A 20,311-nucleotide genomic window follows, 5' to 3' on the forward strand; every position below is an offset into this window, starting at 1 on the left:
TATTAGATGTAAAGCCTATTTCCAACATTCACTCATTCAATAAATAGCAAGTATCCATTAAGGCATGGCACTGTGCTAGAAATTGTATATGGACATGACACATTATTTCATACAATTACCCTTACCTTCAGCTGAAACCCAGTTTCATTTACCGTCTCTTTCCAGTTGCCTTCCTAAAAATTAAAGATAACTTTAGATATCACTGTAAAATAGCCCATAAGTAATATCCCAAATTAAATACCCATCGTTCTGTTCTTCTTTCATGGGAGATGGGGGAGAGGCACATACAATCCAGATTCCAAAAGATTACCGGAGACAGCCCCAAAATTTTATAGATCCGGGATTCAAAAAACTAAAGACTAACTTTGATACCATTTAAGTGATACCAAAAAGTACCATCTTTAGTATCTTTAAGTATAAAAATGTTAACCAAAAGAATGATATAATACTTTGGAAATTCAAAACAAAACAAACTGTGAAAATACATATAAATTAACAAAGGGCGGCTCCAAGAGAATCCTTAAGCAGCAGCAGTCCACAATTTAAAATGTTTAAAATCCCAAGTAAAATGAAATTTTTTAAAAGACTAAATAAAAGAAAAATACCTGTGTTAAAAACAAATAGAAGATTTTGTCTCTACAAAGGATGGGATGTGAAGCAACTCTCAAGAGGAAATTTTCTAAACCAATTCGTCGTCTTTCCACAAAATCCGGGTCCATGTTGTCAGCAGAGAGTTTATGCCAAACGAATTCTGCCTAGATAAAAAAAACAATCATGAAGAACAGTCTCAGCGCTAACTACTTCTAAACTACACCACCATTTCACTCCTTACCCTTTTTTCTGGTAGAGGTGGCACAACAATATGTGGATAGTACACTAAAAGGTAGTTCCTCAACAACTCAAATTCACTATACCGCCTCCACAGTGAGTCTGTTAGGACACTCTGACCATCATTATGTTCAACTGACCTGAAAAAGACAGAATAAGATTTCTAGTGTTTTTTAAAAATACAAATGCATACATACGACCTCCTTTAAAACTGATAACTCCATTTACTGAATGCTTATGAACCAGGAGGGCTATGAACCAGGCACTGAGAACATTTCATGTATTATTTAACCCCTACAACAGACCTGGTGAAGCAGGGATTACTGTCCCCACTTCACAGATGAGGAAGCAGCTGCATGGTATATGCTCTTCCTTCAATCACAAAGATTTGTTGGTAGAGCACGCAGATCCATCTGATTCCCAAGCCCTCACTCCTAACCACTTTGCTCCATTATAGAAAACCTATTTGAACTTGAGAGAAATAGTCATATTAGGAATACTCTTCTCAACAAGAGCCTCAATGTAAAATAATTCAGTTAACATAATGGCTGGCTTTACAATACAGTGCAAGTCTGGCTTCATCAGCATTTCATTAAAGAAAAATTACTTTTAATTGCCACAATGAAAGAACAATTCCTGCCACCATGAGAGAACAACATTCATGCCAAAGACCATGACACCAAAAAAACCCTCAATTTAACATCATCAATGAATCAGATGCATCCAAGTACCAGAAAAGATCCACAAAAGTAAAATGTCAATTAACTCTGAAACAGTGGCAAGAAGGGAAGTAACAAATCAATTTTAGTCTTATATTTACTATAAAGAGCTGCAGGCGATGCCATGAATCATCCATATAAAAGTTCAATTTGGAGGAAAGCTGGGTAAAATCATAAAAAGAGTATTTGAAATTATTTTGACTATTTATGATTTCTGCTAGCATAATGACTATTAAAAAACATCAGCCTTCTAAACATTATCTGAACCTTCCTATTTCCTAATTGAAAATAACTTACAGTTCCTCAAAGAAACATGCATATAACCAAAATGTGCATTTGTACATGTACAGTATAAAGGCAGAGAGGCTAAATCAGTCTCAGAATAAAGTCTTGAGAAAATGTATACATCATGCCATGCTCAACACAAGATGTTCAATGTTTTTATCATTTATATATTAAGTTTGCTAAATTAATTCACTGTAATAAAAAGGGAAACATAATATGAAATTCAAAATATACAAATGGCTTTCATGGCAAGATAGAGGATTATTAAATGATAATTCATTTTAAAGAGTTGACCTAACCATTAGCTGACTAAAACTATTCTAATTCAGATTTTCAACTTCAGCTAAAAAAAAAATATCTTGGGTTAATATAAAGTTTCAGATTATTCAAAATCATTACCAACAGAGCCCAAATCTTGCTAAAAAGTAGATAAATATAGCCTATAGGCAGTACATCTAAAGGCTGTTAGAAGAGCTGCTACAAGTTGTTTTCACTTGGTTTTATTTCAAAGGCCACAAAAACAAGTCAGCAGAAGCCACCTAAAAGCATAGAAAAGACTTTCTTTGGACCACAAAACTACCCCATTTATCCAATCATTTAACAAATATTTAATAGCACATAAGAGATATAAGCATCTGAATGCAGAGTTCCAAAGAACAGTAAGAAGAGGTAAGAAAGCCTTCCTCAGCAATCAATGCAAAGAAATAGAGGGAAACAACAGAATGGGGAAGACTAGAGATCTCTTCAAGAAAATTAGAGATACCAAGGGAATATTTCATGCAAAGATGGGCTGGATAAAGGACAGAAATGGTATGGACCTAACAGAAGCAGGAGATATTAAGAAGAGGTGGCAAGAATACACAGAAGAACTGTACAAAAAAGATCTTCATGACCAAGATAATCCCAAGAGCCAGACATCCTGGAATGTGAAGTCAAGTGGGCCTTAGAAAGCATCACTACGAACAAAGCTAGTGGAGGTGATGGAATTCCAGTTGAGCTATTTCAAATCCTCAAAGATGATGCTGTGAAAGTGCTGCACTCAATATACCAGCAAATTTGGAAAACTCAGCAGTGGCCACAGGACTGGAAAAGGTCAGTTTTCATTCCAATCCCAAAGAAAGGCAATGCCAAGGAATGCTCAAACTACCGCACAATTGTACTCAACTCACACACTAGTAAAGTAATGCTCAAAATTCTCCAAGCCAGGCTTCAGCAATACGTGAACCGTGAACTTTCAGATGTTCAAGCTGGTTTTAGAAAAGACAGAGGAACCAGAGATCAAATTGCCAACATCCGCTGGATCATGGAAAAAGCAAAAGAGTTCCAGAAAAACATCTATTTCTGCTTTATTGATTATGCCAAAGCCTTTGACTGTGTGGATCACAATAAACTGTGGAAAATTTTGAAAGAGATGGGAATACCAGACCACCTGACCTGCCTCTTGAGAAACCTATATGCAGGTTAGGAAGCAACAGTTAGAACTGGACATGGAGCAACAGACTGGTTCCAAATAGGAAAAGGAGTAAGTCAAGGCTGTATACTGTCACCCTGTTTATTTAACTTCTATGCAGAGTGAAGTGAAATGAAAGTCGCTCAGTCGTGTCTGACTCTTTGCGACCCCGTGGACTGTAGTCTACCACACTCCTCCGTCCATGGGATTTTCCAGGCAAGGGTACTGGAGTGGGTTGCAATTTCCTTCTCCAGAGGATCTTCCTGACCCAGGGATCGAATCCAGGTCTCCCGCATTGTAGGCAGACACTTTACCATCTGAGCCACAAGGGAAGTCAGGAGAGTACATCATGAGAAACACTGGGCTGGAAGAAGCACAAGTTGGAATCAAGATTGCCGGGAGAAATATCAATAACCTCAGATATGCAGATGACACCACCCTTATGGCAGAAAGTGAAGAGGAACTAAAAAGCCTCTTGATGAAAGTGAAAGAGGAGAGTGGCAAAAGTTGGCTTAAAGCTCAACATTGAGAAAACTAAGATCATGGCATCCGGTCCCATCACTTCATGGGAAATAGATGGGGAAACAGTGGAAACAGTGTCAGACTTCATTTTTGGGGGCTCCAAAATCACTGCAGATGGTGACTACAGCCATGAAATTAAAAGACGCTTCCTCCTTGGAAGAAAAGTTATGACCAACCTAGATAGCATATTCAAAAGCAGAGACATTACTTTGCCAACAAAGGTCCATCTAGTCAAGGCTATGGTTTTTCCAATGGTCATGTATGGATGTGAGAGTTGGACTGTGAAGAAAGCTGAGCACCGAAGAATTGATGCTTTTGAACTGTGGTGTTGGAGAAGACTCTTGAGAGTCCCTTGGACTGCAAGGAGATCCAACCAGTCCATTCTGAAGGAGATCAGCCCTGGGATTTCTCTGGAAGGACTGATGCTAAAGCTGAAACTCCAGTACTTTGGCTATCTCATGCGAAGAGTTGACTCATTGGAAAAGACCCTGATGCTGGGAGGGATTGGGGGCAGGAGGAAAGGGGGACAACAGAGGATGAGATTGCTGGATGGCATCACCGACTCGATGGACCTGAGTTTGAGTGAACTCCGGGAGTTGGTGACAGACAGGGAGGCCTGGCGTGCTGTGATTCATGGGGTCACAAAGAGTCGGACATGACTGAGCTACTAAACTGAACTGAACTGAAGTGGTTTCACATGCAACATTTAAATTAAATTTAACCGTTTAAACCATTTAATTTGACTAAGTATATAGGATCTTTAGCCCTGCTTTACAAATTAGAAGAATTAAGACATCATATAGCTTCCCAGGACAAAAGCTTTCTTACCTGTTAATACATACAATATTCTTACCTATTTTAAAAGGGTTCATACTTTATGAACAGAAAAACATAAAAATCTCTGGAAAAATGAAAATCAATGACCTTAGCCTTATTAATTTTAGCCTATTAAACTGTAACACAATAGGCAACTGCTAAACTGACTTTCTTCTTGTGTCCACAGAAGAGATGAGCTATGTGATTAAGTTGAACTTTTAGTCAATGTCAAGGCTCAACAATATTCATAGTGTCCAAGATACTCTGCATAACACTGAATTACAGCAAGAATTCTACATGACCAAAATAATAAATTCCAGGGTTCTGTGGTTGCTGAAGGTCAGTTATAGTACTGACAAAATAATTTATTTATAAACAGTATCTATAAACAGTATTTCTCAAAGTGGACGTGTATATGATATGGGATAGGCAAGAATTTAAGACAGGGAAAACACAAGTCATAAAGAAGAAAGATAAATTTGACTACCTTAAAATGTAAAGCTTTTGTATTTGAAAGATAAAACTATGGTCCATGGCTCATTTGCTTCAAAAACACTTGGAACTTAAGCTTAAAATGTGTTAATTCCTGGACCCCACTCAAAATTCTGTAGCTTAACAAATTTTCCAAGTGATTCCTATATATTTTAAAGTTTAAGAATCACTGTTTTAAAATAAATGAAATACAAGTGTGAAAGTCAACTGAATATCCTTTTATGTACCACATTATTTACTGATGATTCACTTAGATATTTATCCAGAGACTGCAAGGAGATCCAACCAGTCCATTCTGAAGGAGATCAGCCCTGGGATTTCTTTGGAAGGAATGATGCTAAAGCTGAAACTCCAGTACTTTGGCCACCTCGTGCCAAGAGTTGACTCATTGGAAAAGACTCTGATGATGGGAGGGATTGGGGGCAGGAGAAGGGGACGACAGAGGATGAGATGGCTGGATGGCATCACTGACTCGATGGACATCAGTCTCAGTGAACTCCGGGAGTTGGTGATGGACAGGGAGGCCTGGCGTGCTGCAATTCATGGGGTCGCAAAGAGTCGGACACGACTGAGCTACTGATCTGATCTGATCTGATGGTCACTTCTAACTCCAACTTTTGAATTATAATTCTCTATTCATTTCAAAGTCAAGAGTAAACAACTATAATAAATAAAGAGTAAACAGCTATAAATTATTCCACATTATTGAAATCAAGAGGTTCTTCTAGCAGTAAAGCTAATCAACAGCTAATTTCATTGTTCAACTGGATGAAGAAACAGGCATATACTAAAAATATCCTTTTTAGCTTTAAATTTAAGAATTTACTTAAAAAGCTAGAGCCAATACAAATTTCTAAAGTATGATATTTTAAAATAGCTAATTTAACTTAAAAAAAAACCTCTCATGGGATCATACTTTTTTTAAATTAACTTAAAAATCTCTCTGAAACATATGCATGTATGTACATAGGCAGGATACTTCCCTGACCCACCAGGCAAGGCCCTCTACTTTTCTATAAAAATATGAATTATACTTTTTTATTCATTTTTTTTATATTCCAGCCACACTGCACAGCATGTGGGATCTAATTCCCCAACCAGGGACCAAACCTGCACACCTCGCACTGGAAGCACAGAGTCTTAATGGACTACCAGGGAAGCCCCCCCATTTGTTTTAACTGAAAGCATTTCTTCTCAGTTCACAGAAAGAAAAGAGCTTGTCAGTATAGTCTTTATATAAACTATTTATAATAAGCAAAATTCCCAGGTGGTGCAGTGGTAAAGAATCCACCTGCCAATGCAGGAGACGCAAGAGATGTGGGTTCGATCCCTAGGTCAGGAAGAGGTCAGGAAGAGGCCCTGGAGGAGGAAATGGCAACCCACTCCAGTATTCTTGCCTGGGAATTCCATGGACAGAGAAGCCTGTTAGGTCACAAAGAGTCAGACATGACCGCACACACACACACATCCTTTGCTTTTCTCTGGACAAACAGTTTAATTCATTTAACTTTTTCCTTATGAAGTAAAAGACTTTTCTGGTGAGTTTTTTAAATAAATAATTTTATTTGGGGCTGTGCTGAGTCTTCCCTGCTGTGTGGGCTTTTCTCTAGTTGCGGTGCACGGCGGCTTCTCTTGCTGTGGAGCACAGGCTCTAGGGGCCGGGCTTCAGTAGTTGTGGCCCGTGGGCTCAGAAGTCATGGCTCCCGAGCTCTCGAGCACAGACTCAGCAGTTGTGGCACATGAGCTTAGTCACTCTGAGGCACGTGGGATCTTCCCAAACCAGGGACAAACCCGTGTCTCCCGCATGGGCAGGCCTGTGATGTGGATGGGATCTGGATGTTACTTGACACTAAAGCAAGCATCAAGTAACATCCAGTAACCTTTGTTCTCCCTCCAAAATTAATACATTCAAATTTAGCTACTAAGAGTGCCAGAGTAAAAGAAAACCTTGTCACCTGTTAAAAAGTAAAGAAACTAAAAGACAATGACCTGTAAATGATTCCATTATACAACAGAATTTACATCAACAGCTACCAAAGCTTTTTCTAACCTCAGACAAAATTCTCATCACTCACCTTGTTTCAATGAGGTAAGCAGTATATGTTTCCTGCATGTTCATGGCATTTCTTCCAGTTCGCTTTTCTGCTTCTGAAACACTAATTTCTATCTTCTTCAACGAAAAATTATTTTCTGTCATCTGAATAAAAATAGAACAACAAAAAACTTTTTAAATGATACTGAAAAAAAACCCAGCTATTATAATCAAACCCATTATTAGTACATATCTCAGGTTACTTTTTTATATCTCTTGCATTACTAGTGGTTGCTAAACGACATCAGCAAATGATATGCCTCTTTTTATCAGCATGTAGCACATTAAACTTTTCCAGGAGCTATTTTAGCAAGTGCCATAGATTTAATTATTAAAATGTAGGCATGATTATAGGAGAAAAAAATTAAAATAAAAAGTATACATATCACTTAAATGACCAAGAATAAATCTGTATAAAAATACGTACGAAAAAATTTAAAAACACTCTTTATAAAGATGAATGATCCTCAATACTGACATCTTTTTATTTTACCAGTCAAATCAAATATAAAATGCTATATGACAAAAGGTGAGATTTTCAGCTTTAAAAATTAAAGCTGAATTTTAAATTTTTTTAAAAGAAGGTTAATTTTTAAAAAGGAGCCATCACATATTTGATCATAAATTTGCATAAACTTTTTGGCAGTGGTTAACAGGCTCCACTGTGAGATAGCAGGTTTTTCTTTTTTATAAATATTGCTTTTATTGATTTATTCATTTTTTATTGAAGTATAGTTGATTTAAAATGTTGTCTTAGTTCCTGGTATACAGCAAAGATATTCTTCAATATATATTCTTTTTCATATTATTTGTGATTATAGTTTATTACAGGATAATGTATAGAGTTCCCTGTGCTATACACAGGACCCTGTCTATCTGAGACAGCAGGTTTTAAGAACAGGAAACCTCTTTTCTTGCTAGATCATCCCCAGGTCTGTATCAAACAACATCACTTGGTGGTTCACAGGTTCTTTGTGCCACTGAAGAAAGAAAGTCAAAGTGAAGTCGCTCAGTCCTATCCAACTCTTTGCGACCCCGTGGTCTGTAGCCCACCACGCTCCTCCATCCACGGGATTTTCCAGGCAAGAGTACTGGAGTGGGTTGCCATTTCCTTCTCCAGAGGATCTTCCCAACCCAGGGATCAAATCTGGGTCTCCTGCATTGTAGGCAGACACTTTACCTTCTGAGCCACCAGGGAAGTCCTGCCACTGAAGAAGCGTCTTGAATACACCCAAACTAGCTCCAAGTTTAAACAAGAAAGACACAGTGAGGCCATGCGATAACTGCTGTGCTTTTCTTTTTGTTCCCTTGCTTTTTTTTTCTCCCTGAACTTTCAAAGTTCAGAGGTGGATTTTAATTAAAAAGCATTGTATTGTATTAAAACTGGGGGTGGTTTGTGAAGAAAAGATGGATATACCAACAAGTTAAAAGAAAAAGCAGTATGCAATAAAAATCCATGATACTTTACACAGGAAATCAAAGCTATGTGCTATGAAGACAGAATAAGCTATGTGACAATACCCAAAATTAAATCAGTGATGAATCAAGACGACATGCTTAGAAAGTACCCCCAAAACGCTGAAGAATAATAGAAGATGTAAAAATGCTAAAAGAAAATAAAGGACAGAGAACTAAAAATGAACCCAAAACAAAACTACTCTGTTGCCAAACAAGACAATTTTATAAAATGTAAGTTTTATGTCCAGGTATTAAGAGAGAAAATAAGAGAGAAAAACCATTCAACTAAAAGAAAGCTCAAGAAATTACATAAGCATAAACCACCCAACATCAGGATGATGAAGCCCTCACTGGCTGAGATTATACATATAAAACATTTTGGCCCACAGCCAAGCACTGATTTATCATCATGTACTACACTGAAAAATTCTCTGAATTCTAGAATCAAAAACTGATAAAATAAATTATTTCCCACCAAAAAGATAGTGCACATGAATCATAAATTTACCCCATTATGCCATCCAAATAATTACACAGAAGGGAAAAATAAAAGTATAAAATCAACTATCATAAAAACTAAAGATATCAGCAGGGATTGGTAGATGATATAAAATTGCTAATACTGTCATACTAAAGTACAAACAGTGCCAAGAATAGCATAACTAATGTTAAAAGGACACATTCAAAAGATTTAGAAATGGATAAACTTGATGACTGGAAGATGAGACTAGGAGTGTGTTTTAAAGAGAGAGAGAATATTTTATGTATTTACCTTAAATTGAAGTACAGTTGATTTACAATGTTGTATTGGTGAAACACAATGCTTTAGATGTATTAAAGTGGACTTCTCATCAGAGTAAAGAACATCATTAAAGAATGATGCTACACTTGTATCCTATACTTACATTCAAAGAATAACATCCCAAATGTAGATGCTTGATAGGTGAATCACTACTTCCTACCTGACTTAAGACCAAATAAATATAAAAAAATGGACATATTTAAAAGGTTGATGAAATTTTTTATTTCAAGTCAATGAGCAAAAATCAATCTGTGTGCGTGTGTGCCAAGTTACTTCAGTCATGCCCAATTCTGCGAACCTATGGACTATAGCCCACCAGGCTCCTCCATCCATGGGATATTCCAGGCAAGAATATTGGAGTGGGTTGTCATTCCTTTCTCCAATGAACTTCCCAACCCAGAGATCAAACCTAGGTCTCCTGCATTGCAGGCAGATTCTTTACCATCTAAGCCACCAGGCAAGCCCCAAAATCAATCTACTATAAGTTTTTAAAATACTGCAAGGACTTCCCTGGAGGCTCAGTGGATAAGAATCCATCTGCCAATGCAGAGGACACGGGTTCGATCCTTGGTCCAAGAAGATTCTACATGCTGCGGGGCAACTAGACCTGTGTGCCACGACTACTAAGCCCGCGCTCTAGAGCCCTCAAATTGCAACTACTGAAACCCATGTGCCCTAAAGCCTGTGCTCTGCAACAAGAGAAACCACAGCAATGAGAAGCCTGAAAACCACAAGAAGAGAACAGCACCTGCTTGTCACAACTAGAAGAAAGCCCATGCCCGCAATGAAAATCCAGTGCAGCCATAAATGAATAAATAATGCTGAAACAGTGAAACAGTAAAAGCAAGCATAAGACAGGTTAATAGTGATAAAAGGAATGATAAGAAACTATTAATTCAATAACTGAATGATTACTGAGTATCTACAGTGCCAGTCATTAGGAATGGGAAGATAACTGAGACAAAGTGCTTGAGTTCAGTGGTTCAAAGTGCAGAGTTCAGTGGTTGAGTTTGCTTGAGGAATTCTCACCATCCAGAAAAGTGAAAATGATGAAAGATGATTTTTTTTAAAAAGGAAAAAGAAGAATCAATGCTTAAATTATAGTTCTTAAAGAAGAAATTGGAGGAAACAGAACAGAAATAATAATCACCAGTATAATAAAAAAGAAACCAACAAAAATTCTTTCTGGATTGAAAAATATTTCTACAGCTCCAAATTGAAAGGCATGTGGTCCATGTATAATGAATTAGAAAATTAAACATCTTCAGCATAAAGGAAAAAAATCCTAAAAAGATTAAGACAGGAAAATAAAAAGCACAATCACTACCAAAGAATAAAGACCAGATTTGCCCTAGATTTCACAATAATATAAAGTCCAAATGACAAAGGAACATCATGCATATAGAATGCTTGAAATATTATAAAAATACTAACACACTGTTCCTTTAAAGATAACTTTATCCAGAAGGGATTTTTGTGTTGTTGTTTTTTTTGTAGAAACTGATGCTCTGTTCCTACAATTTATATGGAAATACAAAGGACCTAGAATAGCCAAAATAGTTTTGAAAAATAACAAGTTGCAGGATCTATACTATCTCGTTTCAAAATTTATTAAAAAGCTAAACTAATCAAGACAGTGGGGACACTGGCAGGATAGGCTTAGACATCAATGGATCAATGGAACAGAACTGAGAATCCAGAAATAAACCCTTATATTTAAGGTCAAGTGATTTTAATAAACACACCAAGGCAATTCAACAGGGAGAGTCTTTTCAACATATAGAGCAGGGGCAACTGAGTAGCCACAGACCAAGGAAAAAACCCCAGAACTAGACCCTTTACTCACATTGTACATAGAAATTAACTCAAAATGGTTTACATACTCAGATGTAAAAGCAAAACCTGGGGAATTCCCTGGCAATCCAGTGGTTAGGATTCATATGCTTTCACCACCAAGGACCCAGTTTCCATCCCTGGTCAGAGAACTAAGATCCCATAAGCCATCTGGGGAAGGTCAAAAAAAAGACAAAACATGATCCTGGGATAAGCAAAGCGTTCTTATAAGCACAATCTATAAAAGAAAAACAAAAACAAAAACCTGATCTCCTAGTCTTCATCAAAATTGAAAACTATTGCTAAACTTTCAAAGATAACATTAAGAAAAAGTAAAAAGTCATGGCCCAGGGGAAATATCTGCAAATCTCATTATTTGATTAAAAAAACAAATATCCAGACTAACTGAACAACATGTGCTTATGTGCTCAGTCGTGTCCGACTCTGCGACCCCATGGACTATATATAGCCCACAAGGCTCCTCTGTAGATGCAATCTTCTAGGCAAGATGAAGCAAGTTGCCATTTCCTACTCCAGAGAATCTTCCCAAGCAGGGATCAAACCTGTGTCTCCTGCACTGGCAGGCAGATTCTTTACCACTAAGCCATGCAGGAAGCACCTTCAATAAAAAGAAACACCACCCAATTTTAATAAGCAAAAGACCTGAATAGAATTTCACCAAAAAAGACATGCAAATGGAAATAAGCACATGAAAAGATGTTCAACACCATCAGTCATTTAAAAAATGCAAATTAAAACCACTTCACATCCCCTAGAATGGTTATAATCCGAAAGACAGACACTGCCAAGTACTGGCAGGGATGTGGAGAAAAGTGAGCCTCGTAATTGCTGGTGGTAATGTTAAATGGTACAGCCCCTTGGGAAAAGAGTGGCAGTTTCTTAAAACAAAAAGTTAAAATTTACCATATAACCCAGCAATTATACTGCTACAAATTTAACTCAAGAGAAATGTAAACATACATCCACACAAAGACTTGAATGTGAATGAATGTTCATCACAGCAATAATATTCATAATATAAAAGCTGAAAATAACTTGCATCAAATGGTGAATAAACAAAAAGTGATACATCCATACAACTGAATGCTATTCAGTAATTAAAAAAAAAATCAGAAAAGTTCGAAAACTAGGTTGTAGTGATGGCGGTGCAATTCTGTAAATCTAACTCTGAGACCCCCATGGACTGTAGCCGGCCAGGCTCCTCTGTCCATGCAATTCTCCAGGCAAGAATACTAGAGTGGGTTGCCATTTCCTTCTCCAGGGGATCTTCCTGACCCAGGGATCAGACCCAGGTCTTCTGCACTGCAGGAAGGTTCTTTACATCTGAGGCACCAGTGAAGCCCTTACGACAAATTACTGAATTTATATACTTACAGAGTGAATTTTATGGTGTATAAATCATATCTTAATAAAGTTTAAAAAATAAAACCCATCAGTCCATAATGAAACAGACAAGTAAATAGAAATTTTGATGAGGAACAAAGTATTTTTCTAGTTTCAAAGTATGTCTTCACAAAACGAGATCAGATTTGTAGTTACCAGACGCAGGGGATGGGGAAAAAAGAAACCGGATCAAAGAATCAAAAGGTACAAAGTTATAAAGAGTACTAGGGATATAATGTACAACATGATAAATTAACACTGATGTATGTTATTTATGAGAATTGTTAAGAGAGTAAACCTTAAGCATTCTCGTCACAAGAAAAAAATGTATTTTTTCTATTTCTTAATATTGTATCTATATGAGATGATGGACATTCATTTCATGATGAATGTAAGTCCAATCACTATACTGTATGCCTTAAACATATATAGTTGTGTATGCCAATTAGACCTCAATAAAACAGGAAGAAAAAAAAAAAGTATACCCCAGAAAGTTAATCACAAAGAAGAAAAGAGAACTTTATATTGGAGAAGACTAGCAGAGAAAGTGATCAAACCTGAATCATGTGCAAACTGGTAAGAAGCAATTAGAAGAACACAGCATCATATTAGTGGCAATTTCTGCCAAAGAAGCACAACCTGAATTTAACCATGAGAAAACATCAGGCAAACCCAAACTGAAGGGCATTCTACAAAAATAACTGGTTGCTAATATAGAAAAGGGTCAAAGTCATGAAAGCAAAGACCAAGAAACACTTTCAGATGGGAGGAGACTAAAGAGACAATGCAACTAGATGTAATACTTGAGTCTGGACTGAATTATTTTGTTCTGAAGAACGCTGTTGGTACAACTGGCAAAACTTACATGAAGTCTGAGGATTAGATAATAATAATTTATCAATGCTTTTGATAGAAGCTCTGTGATTATACAGAATGTCCTTTTTTGCCCTTGAAATATATACTAAATGTTCTGGGGATAAGATAAACAGCAGTTTATTCGCAAATATTTCAAGGGAAACAATTCTTTGTACTGTACTTGCTTATAAATTTGAGATCATTTCTATAAATTACTTCAAAAAATTTAATGGCATTACATTTACATAAATAATATGTCTCAATTATGTCTTGCGGAAGAAAAAAAGACATGCCTTCAAAATCATTATAGAGGATAAAACCAAACAAACTATGGTCCACAAAGGAAAATCCAAAACCAGAAACCAAAATAAGAAAGCATAAACTATAACAGAAAAAAATCAGCTAAAAATAGAGTTAGTTAAGATAATAAATGTAGGGGCTTTAAATGTAGGGGCTTCCCTGGTGGTCCAGTGCTTAAGAATTCGCCTTTCAATGCAGGGGCACAGATTCAATCCCTGGTCAGGAAGCTAAGATCCCACAAGCTTTGTGGCCAAAAAACAAAACACAAGTAATACTGTAAAAAAAATCAGTAAAGACTTCAAAAATAGTCCACATTAAAAAAAATGTTTTTTAATAAAAAATAGATAATAAATGCAAGTATCTTATTTCCCATGGTCTTCCCTGGTCATTCAGTGGTCAAGAATCCACCTGCAATGCAGGAGACACAGGTTCAATTCGTAGACTGGATGACCCCTTGTAGAAGGAAATGGCAACCCACTCCAGTATTCTTGTCTGGGAAATCCCATGGTCACAGAAGCCTGGCGGGCTAAAGTCCCTGGGGTCAGAGTCAGCCATGACTGAGTTGAAACAATGCTTATGTATACAAGTACATGTGTTCTGACTATGATGTAAAAACGTATTCTGCACCATGAGTTGCCTTCAAAAGGTAACTGAGAGCTGCTGAAGTAGAAAGTGAGGAAAGCAATTCTTGAGAATTATTTAATAACTTGCTGTGTCGGGTGTGCTTAGTCGCTCAGTCATGTCTGACTCTTTGCGACCTCCGTTTCTGTAGCCCGCCAGGCTCCTCTATCCTTGGGGATTCTCCAGGCAAGAATACTGGAGGGGGTTGCCATGCCCTCCCCTTCAGATCTTCCCGACTGAGGGACTGAACCGGGTCTACTGCGCTGCAGGCGGATTCTTCACCAGCTGAGCCACCAGGGAAGCCCTAAACTTTCTGTAACTCTGCCTATGCACTTCCTTTTTCATATTATCTTTACCATATATGTCTCAAACCTTCCTCCACTCCGTTCTGGACCCCTCCACTGAGCTTTCTGCTGCCAACCTGTGAAGGAACTAACAGTGTACAGGCATTGTTCAAGCAATGGTTGCTCAAGCCCTCTTAGCCCCAGAAGCACTCAGAGGCCTAAAGAACCCTCCCTACAAAAGAGAGACACTGAATCCCTCAGGAAGCAGTTCTCTGAGCAAATACTGTTAACTGCCATCTCAGTGGAATCTTCCAGCCCAAAAAAAGCAGCATTTTTACTCCCATTCCCTTGCTGCGTCCTCGCCAGGACTGATTGCTACTCTCTTGAAGATTGTGGTCCTCCCTCATTCTTCATATTCTAAACTTCTTTAAATAAAACCGACAATACTTACAAAAAAAAAAATACACTCTTCCTCATAAGGAAAAAGTACAGAAAGAAAGAAAGAAAGGGAAACTTCTAACTAGACATTGGAAAGGAAGAGGATGAAGACTCACAGAAACAAAAACAAGAGAATAGAGTTTACAACAGAATTTAAAGACTGTTAAAATCAGTGATGTTTAAAACTGGAAAACATCTGCAACCTTGGCAGTGCTTGTTTCTACTATCCCTCGGTGTAGGGCAACTAGCACAATTTACTCTCCAACCAAAATGTAGAGTCAAAAATAAGGCTGATGAGGCTTTTTGTCATTTCTGCACACTATCTGTATAGATGCTTTTATGGTGAAAAAGTCATTGATAAGTCAACACATTATTCAGAGCTCTTTTCTTCTTAAAATAACAACTTAAATCTTAATAAAACAAAAAAATATTTAAGTATAGTATTTTACAATTTACAAGATTATTTTTAATCTTTTTTTTTCTTTTTTGGTTGGGGGCAGGGGGTGCAGGGAGTGAAGCTTCATGGTTTCATGAACAGAGCACTGATGTCAAAGCCACGAGGACCTGGGCCCAAATCCCAGCCATGTCACCAGTTTGTGACTTTGGCCAAATCACTTCTCTCAGAGCCTCTGCTTCCTTATCTCTGTATGTCTTTTATGTCTTTTGGGAGTAATTTTGAAAATTAAATGAAAAGTAGAGCCTCACAGTGTCTAGCACAAACAAATGTAATGTACCTGTCTGCCCAGACCACATTCCTATCTACCAGAAACAGTAGCAATGTGGCTATGGCTACTGCAATACTTCTCAACTGAGGATGGATTAGAGTGGAAGAGGGGATAGAAACAGGAAAAGGAGTAGATCTTCTGAGACTGCAGGGGACAATATATAGAGTGTATGTGAATGCACGTGTGTGTGTTGATAAGCTCCAGATGATTCTGAAATATTTGTCCAAATGGCTTGTATTTCTAAAAATTACTAAATTATCTCTATAAATTACTAAATCATTGTTTGAGGAAACCCTAAGTTTGGGCAGTCTCGAATGGTCTCTTACAACACATTTAAAAGTCAGGTAATATTATATAACTACAACTCTTACTGTTTGATGGCATCTTTGGGATTTCAAATATCTTAAACCAAACACAGGTTTTTTATTTTAAATGAGATATGTATAATCACTTAACACAAATGGATTTTATACTATAGTTGCAACTTCATATTAATTATCCAAAGGCTTTCACAAAAAAAAATTACCAAAATGTTCAGTCATAATCAAAATCAAACTCATGATGCAGCTAACAAAAGATATGATTCTTACCCTTTGAAACAATCTAAAATCGCTTTAACACATATCCATATGGTTGGCAAGTAACTTAAAGCCTGAAAATATTAAGTGCTGATAAGGATAGACAGCAGCAGGCACTACTGATGTGAATACAAACTGGTATGTTCACTCTAGAAAACAACTTGGCACTACTTACTATACTACAGTGCTGTCCAGGTGGCACACTGCTAAGGAATCTGCCTGCCGATGCAAGAGACGTGGGTTCAATCCCTGGGTAGGGAAATCCCTTGAAGTAGGAAACAATAATCCGCTCCAATATTCTTGCCTAGAAAATTCTAGTGGGCTACAGTCCATGGGGTCGCAAAGTCAAACATGACTGAGTGGCTGACAGCGCGTGCACGCACACATGCACGCACACACACACACACACACACTCTTCGATGTCTTATGCTGCTGCTGCTAAGTCGCTTCAGTCGTGTCCGACTCTGTGCGACCCCATAGACGGCAGCCCACCAGGCTCCTCTGTCCCTGGGATTCTCCAGGCAAGAACACTGGAGTGGGTTGTCATTTCCTTCTCCAATGCATGAAAAGTGAAAAGTGAAAGTGAAGTCGCTCAGTCGTGCCCGACTCTTAGCGATACCCTGAACTGCAGCCCACCAGGCTCCTCCATCCATGGGATTTTCCAGGCAAGAGTACTGGAGTGGGGTGCCATTGCCTTCTCCGTGTCTTATGCTACCACCCTATAATCCAGCAATTCCACTGTTAAGTTTACAGACACTTGCACTACGTATTTCTTACATGTAAGAAGTTCATAGTGGTAGTAATCTTTCAGAAACAGCAAGAATCTTGAAACAACCCTAATGTCTGTAAAACGAGGAAAAGAGAAATCAACTGTAGAATACCTACAAAATGGTATACATAGTCTCATGACTATAAAAACAAACTAAGTTACATTTTGGGTGAATCCCCAAAACAGTATAGAGCAAAAAAAGGAAGTCATAGTAAAACTAGTTTGATTATGTAAATTTCAAAATGAAGTAAAATTAAACAACATGTTCTTTAAGGACATTTACATTTATATGTATATTTAAAGCTAGAAAACTGTTAATACAAAATTCAGAATATAATTACTTCTATGGTCGAGGGAGCAGATGTAACATAGGAGAATATACACAGGTTTCAAAGAAACTGATTTTTACTTTGTGAGACTCTTCTCTGCATTAATTATATACTTCATGATAAAAGTTTTTTGAAGAAACAGAAAAACTAAGTCACAAATGGAATCTGCATTAAAAAAGCAATTCATGTAAGAGTCAAGTTTATGGACTACAGAATACACACACTGCTCTCATATTTCATATAAGATACCTCTCCACAAATAATTCTATAATTTAGGAAGAAAATAAATGAAAAACTTAAAATTCACCCACAGAAGTTTTCATGCTATCCTATATACCTCAACATTTCCCCTAAGTAGGCAAAACCTTGAACTCCTAGCTAGTTAAAATAGCTAGTGGTGAAGTGTTGAACTTCAACTAGTGTTGAAATTCCTAGCTAGTTGTCTTTCTAGTTACAGTCAGCAAACAACTTTTAACTTTTCTTTATCCATTTATCACAAGGATGGGCAGTTTTATATTGAGAACTTGTTTCAGAAAAAAATAATCAAAATGGATGAGCACTGCACAGGCTCATTAGGGTGGTCTGATGATAAATACTCGACTGAGTTTCCGAATCACTTTATTTAACATGGTCTACTCATCTTGCATTATGCGTGAAAACACTTTGGAATGAAAGTAATTACAAATATAAAATGATGCATTTTCTCCTTCTGTCAAGCAAATGAAAATCACTACCAAAGGAGCTTCACAATGCCAATAAATGGGATATCCATGACACATCTCCATTGGGAGATACAGCACTGACCCCCAAATGATGAAATTACAAGTCAAATAAGAATTTGGATGGGGGGAGGTTCAAGAGGGAGGGGACATACGTATATTTACGTATGGCTGATTCACGTTCTTGTGTGACAGAAACCAACACAATACAGTAAAGCAATTTTATTATCCTCCAACTAAAAATATATTTAAAAACACACAAACAAAAAAATCTTTTTCACTTGTACCTTTTCTTGACTCTAACACTTTATTCCATCTCCCGATGGTGGCACCAAGCCAAACACCCTCGTGCCCCAAACTTGTTCCTCAAGTCCCCCATTCTCTTCTTTCTCAAACACCTCTGCCACCGCCCACGGTTAAGCCTACTCCTCCGCACAACTTACAGATGCGAGAAACATCAGCGTTCCTCTTCGGGTCCAACCTCCCGGGGTTCCCGACCCTGAAACCGCACCTGCCTCAGCCTGGAGCTTTCCGGGCCCCGCGCCCGCGCCCGCCGAGCCGCGCCCACAAAACCCCTCCGCTCCCTCGGCCGCACCCTCTCCACCCTTCCTAAGGTCCCGCAGCCCTGGCGCTCGCCCCCTACTCAGAACCCCCTTTTCCCACCGAGCCTCCCCCACCTGACTGCACCCCGCTTCCCCGTCACCGCGGGGCCTCTCGGCCGAGCGAGCCCACCCGCGCGGTCAGCGTAAACCAGTCCATTCTGCCCTCTAGGCCGCGCCCCAGGCCGCGGGGGGTGGGGGGGCCTCTGCCACCCGTTCTCCTCACCGTGCCGTCCCCGGGGCCCTCGTCCCGGGCCCCCTTCGTTTCCTCACCAACCATGGACTCCAGCCCAGCGTCGGGGTGGCTCAGCGGCTCCAGCGGCGCAGGCTGCCAAAGCCGCTCAGGGTCGGGAGCTGCCTGCTCCATGGCTGCGGCTCAGCGCAGCGGACACACTGCGCCGGCGCCGCCTCGCCTGGGCCGCCCACCCACGGCCGCCGACCAGGCCCCGCCCCCTCTGCCTGCGGCCGCCCCGCCCCGCCGCGCCGCGCCTAGCTCATGGCTGCGCAGGCTGAGAGCGCTCCAGGGCTTGGCCCGCAGTTGGGAATGGTACTTGGGAAGGGCGGGCCTGCGAGGAAAGTGGTCAGCTCCCGAGCCAGGAGACCCAGGAATCCGGGAGAACCGGTGGGGGAAAGACAGAAAGGCAAGGGGAAGGTGAAGACAGGGTGGGTGCTGGAACCACTCAGGTTGGTGATCACCTAAAGAAAACTTGAAATCAGTAGATCCGTGGCTGTGGTCTGACGGCTCCCTCTTGGCGTTTTATCTTGCCTGCCATCATTGGGTCCTTTTTGGCTCCACCCCCACCCCCTAAACACACACCCAGAAAGATCAGAGCCGCGTAACTCACTAATTTTCGGCAGGTTGAGTGACACAATCAGGAAAAGGTAAACACTTTTCTGAGAAAAGTGAAACGCTTAACTGAAGCTGTGTTTGAGTTCTATCTTCAAGTGTTTCTTGAAGCCCTGGTGATATCTGATAATTTTCTGTAAACACTTCAGTTGAATTTTCGGAACCTGTTTCCTAGGCAAGCATTCACTATGATAACCTGCCGGGAAACACTCGCTGGGTGTACCAGATTGTGGTACTTTGTGGTACCTTGTATAGGAAGTCTGCTCATCAAGTTTTCAAGGAGAGAAACTGATCTTTCTGTCCAAATAACTTAGCTGTTCGAAGCGGTGACACGCACTTTTCTCCTCCTCCTGATACTTCTTTTGGCATGGTAGCGATTTTTCCCATTCATCCCTAAAACCTCAGGTTATGTCCAAGTGCTAATATCACTTTGTTCATAAATCCGTTATGACCTTTCTCATACTTCTTTACAATTATTTATTTATGTCTGTCTGCCCCAACTAGACTTCAGACTCCTTTAAAGCAAGGACCCTATTGTATTATTTG

General features: G+C 39.0%; 1 protein-coding gene across 3 annotated transcripts in view; it reads right to left on the minus strand.

Annotated features, from left to right (window-relative positions):
• Positions 1-19,376, minus strand: part of SNX4 (sorting nexin 4) — a 52,955-nt gene extending 33,579 nt beyond the window's left edge. Inside the window, exons 1-5 of one of the 3 annotated variants that reach the window (XM_061410986.1) lie at positions 19,145-19,376; positions 7,188-7,309; positions 833-968; positions 606-755; positions 126-173 (exon numbers count right to left, since the gene is read on the minus strand). In XM_061410986.1, coding sequence (XP_061266970.1) covers positions 126-173; positions 606-755; positions 833-968; positions 7,188-7,309; positions 19,145-19,285 — 597 coding nt within the window. In that variant the 5' untranslated portion in view covers positions 19,286-19,376. Of the gene's footprint in view, positions 1-125; positions 174-605; positions 756-832; positions 969-7,187; positions 7,310-17,279; positions 17,341-19,144 lie in introns of those variants that run through there. The other 2 variants (XM_061411002.1, XM_061410994.1) reach the window with 2 other exon arrangements.
• Between the last annotated feature and the right edge of the window lie 935 nt (positions 19,377-20,311).

The sequence above is a fragment of the Bos javanicus genome, chromosome 1 (genome assembly GCF_032452875.1).
Source record: "Bos javanicus breed banteng chromosome 1, ARS-OSU_banteng_1.0, whole genome shotgun sequence".
NCBI classification, from domain to species: Eukaryota; Metazoa; Chordata; class Mammalia; order Artiodactyla; family Bovidae; genus Bos; species Bos javanicus.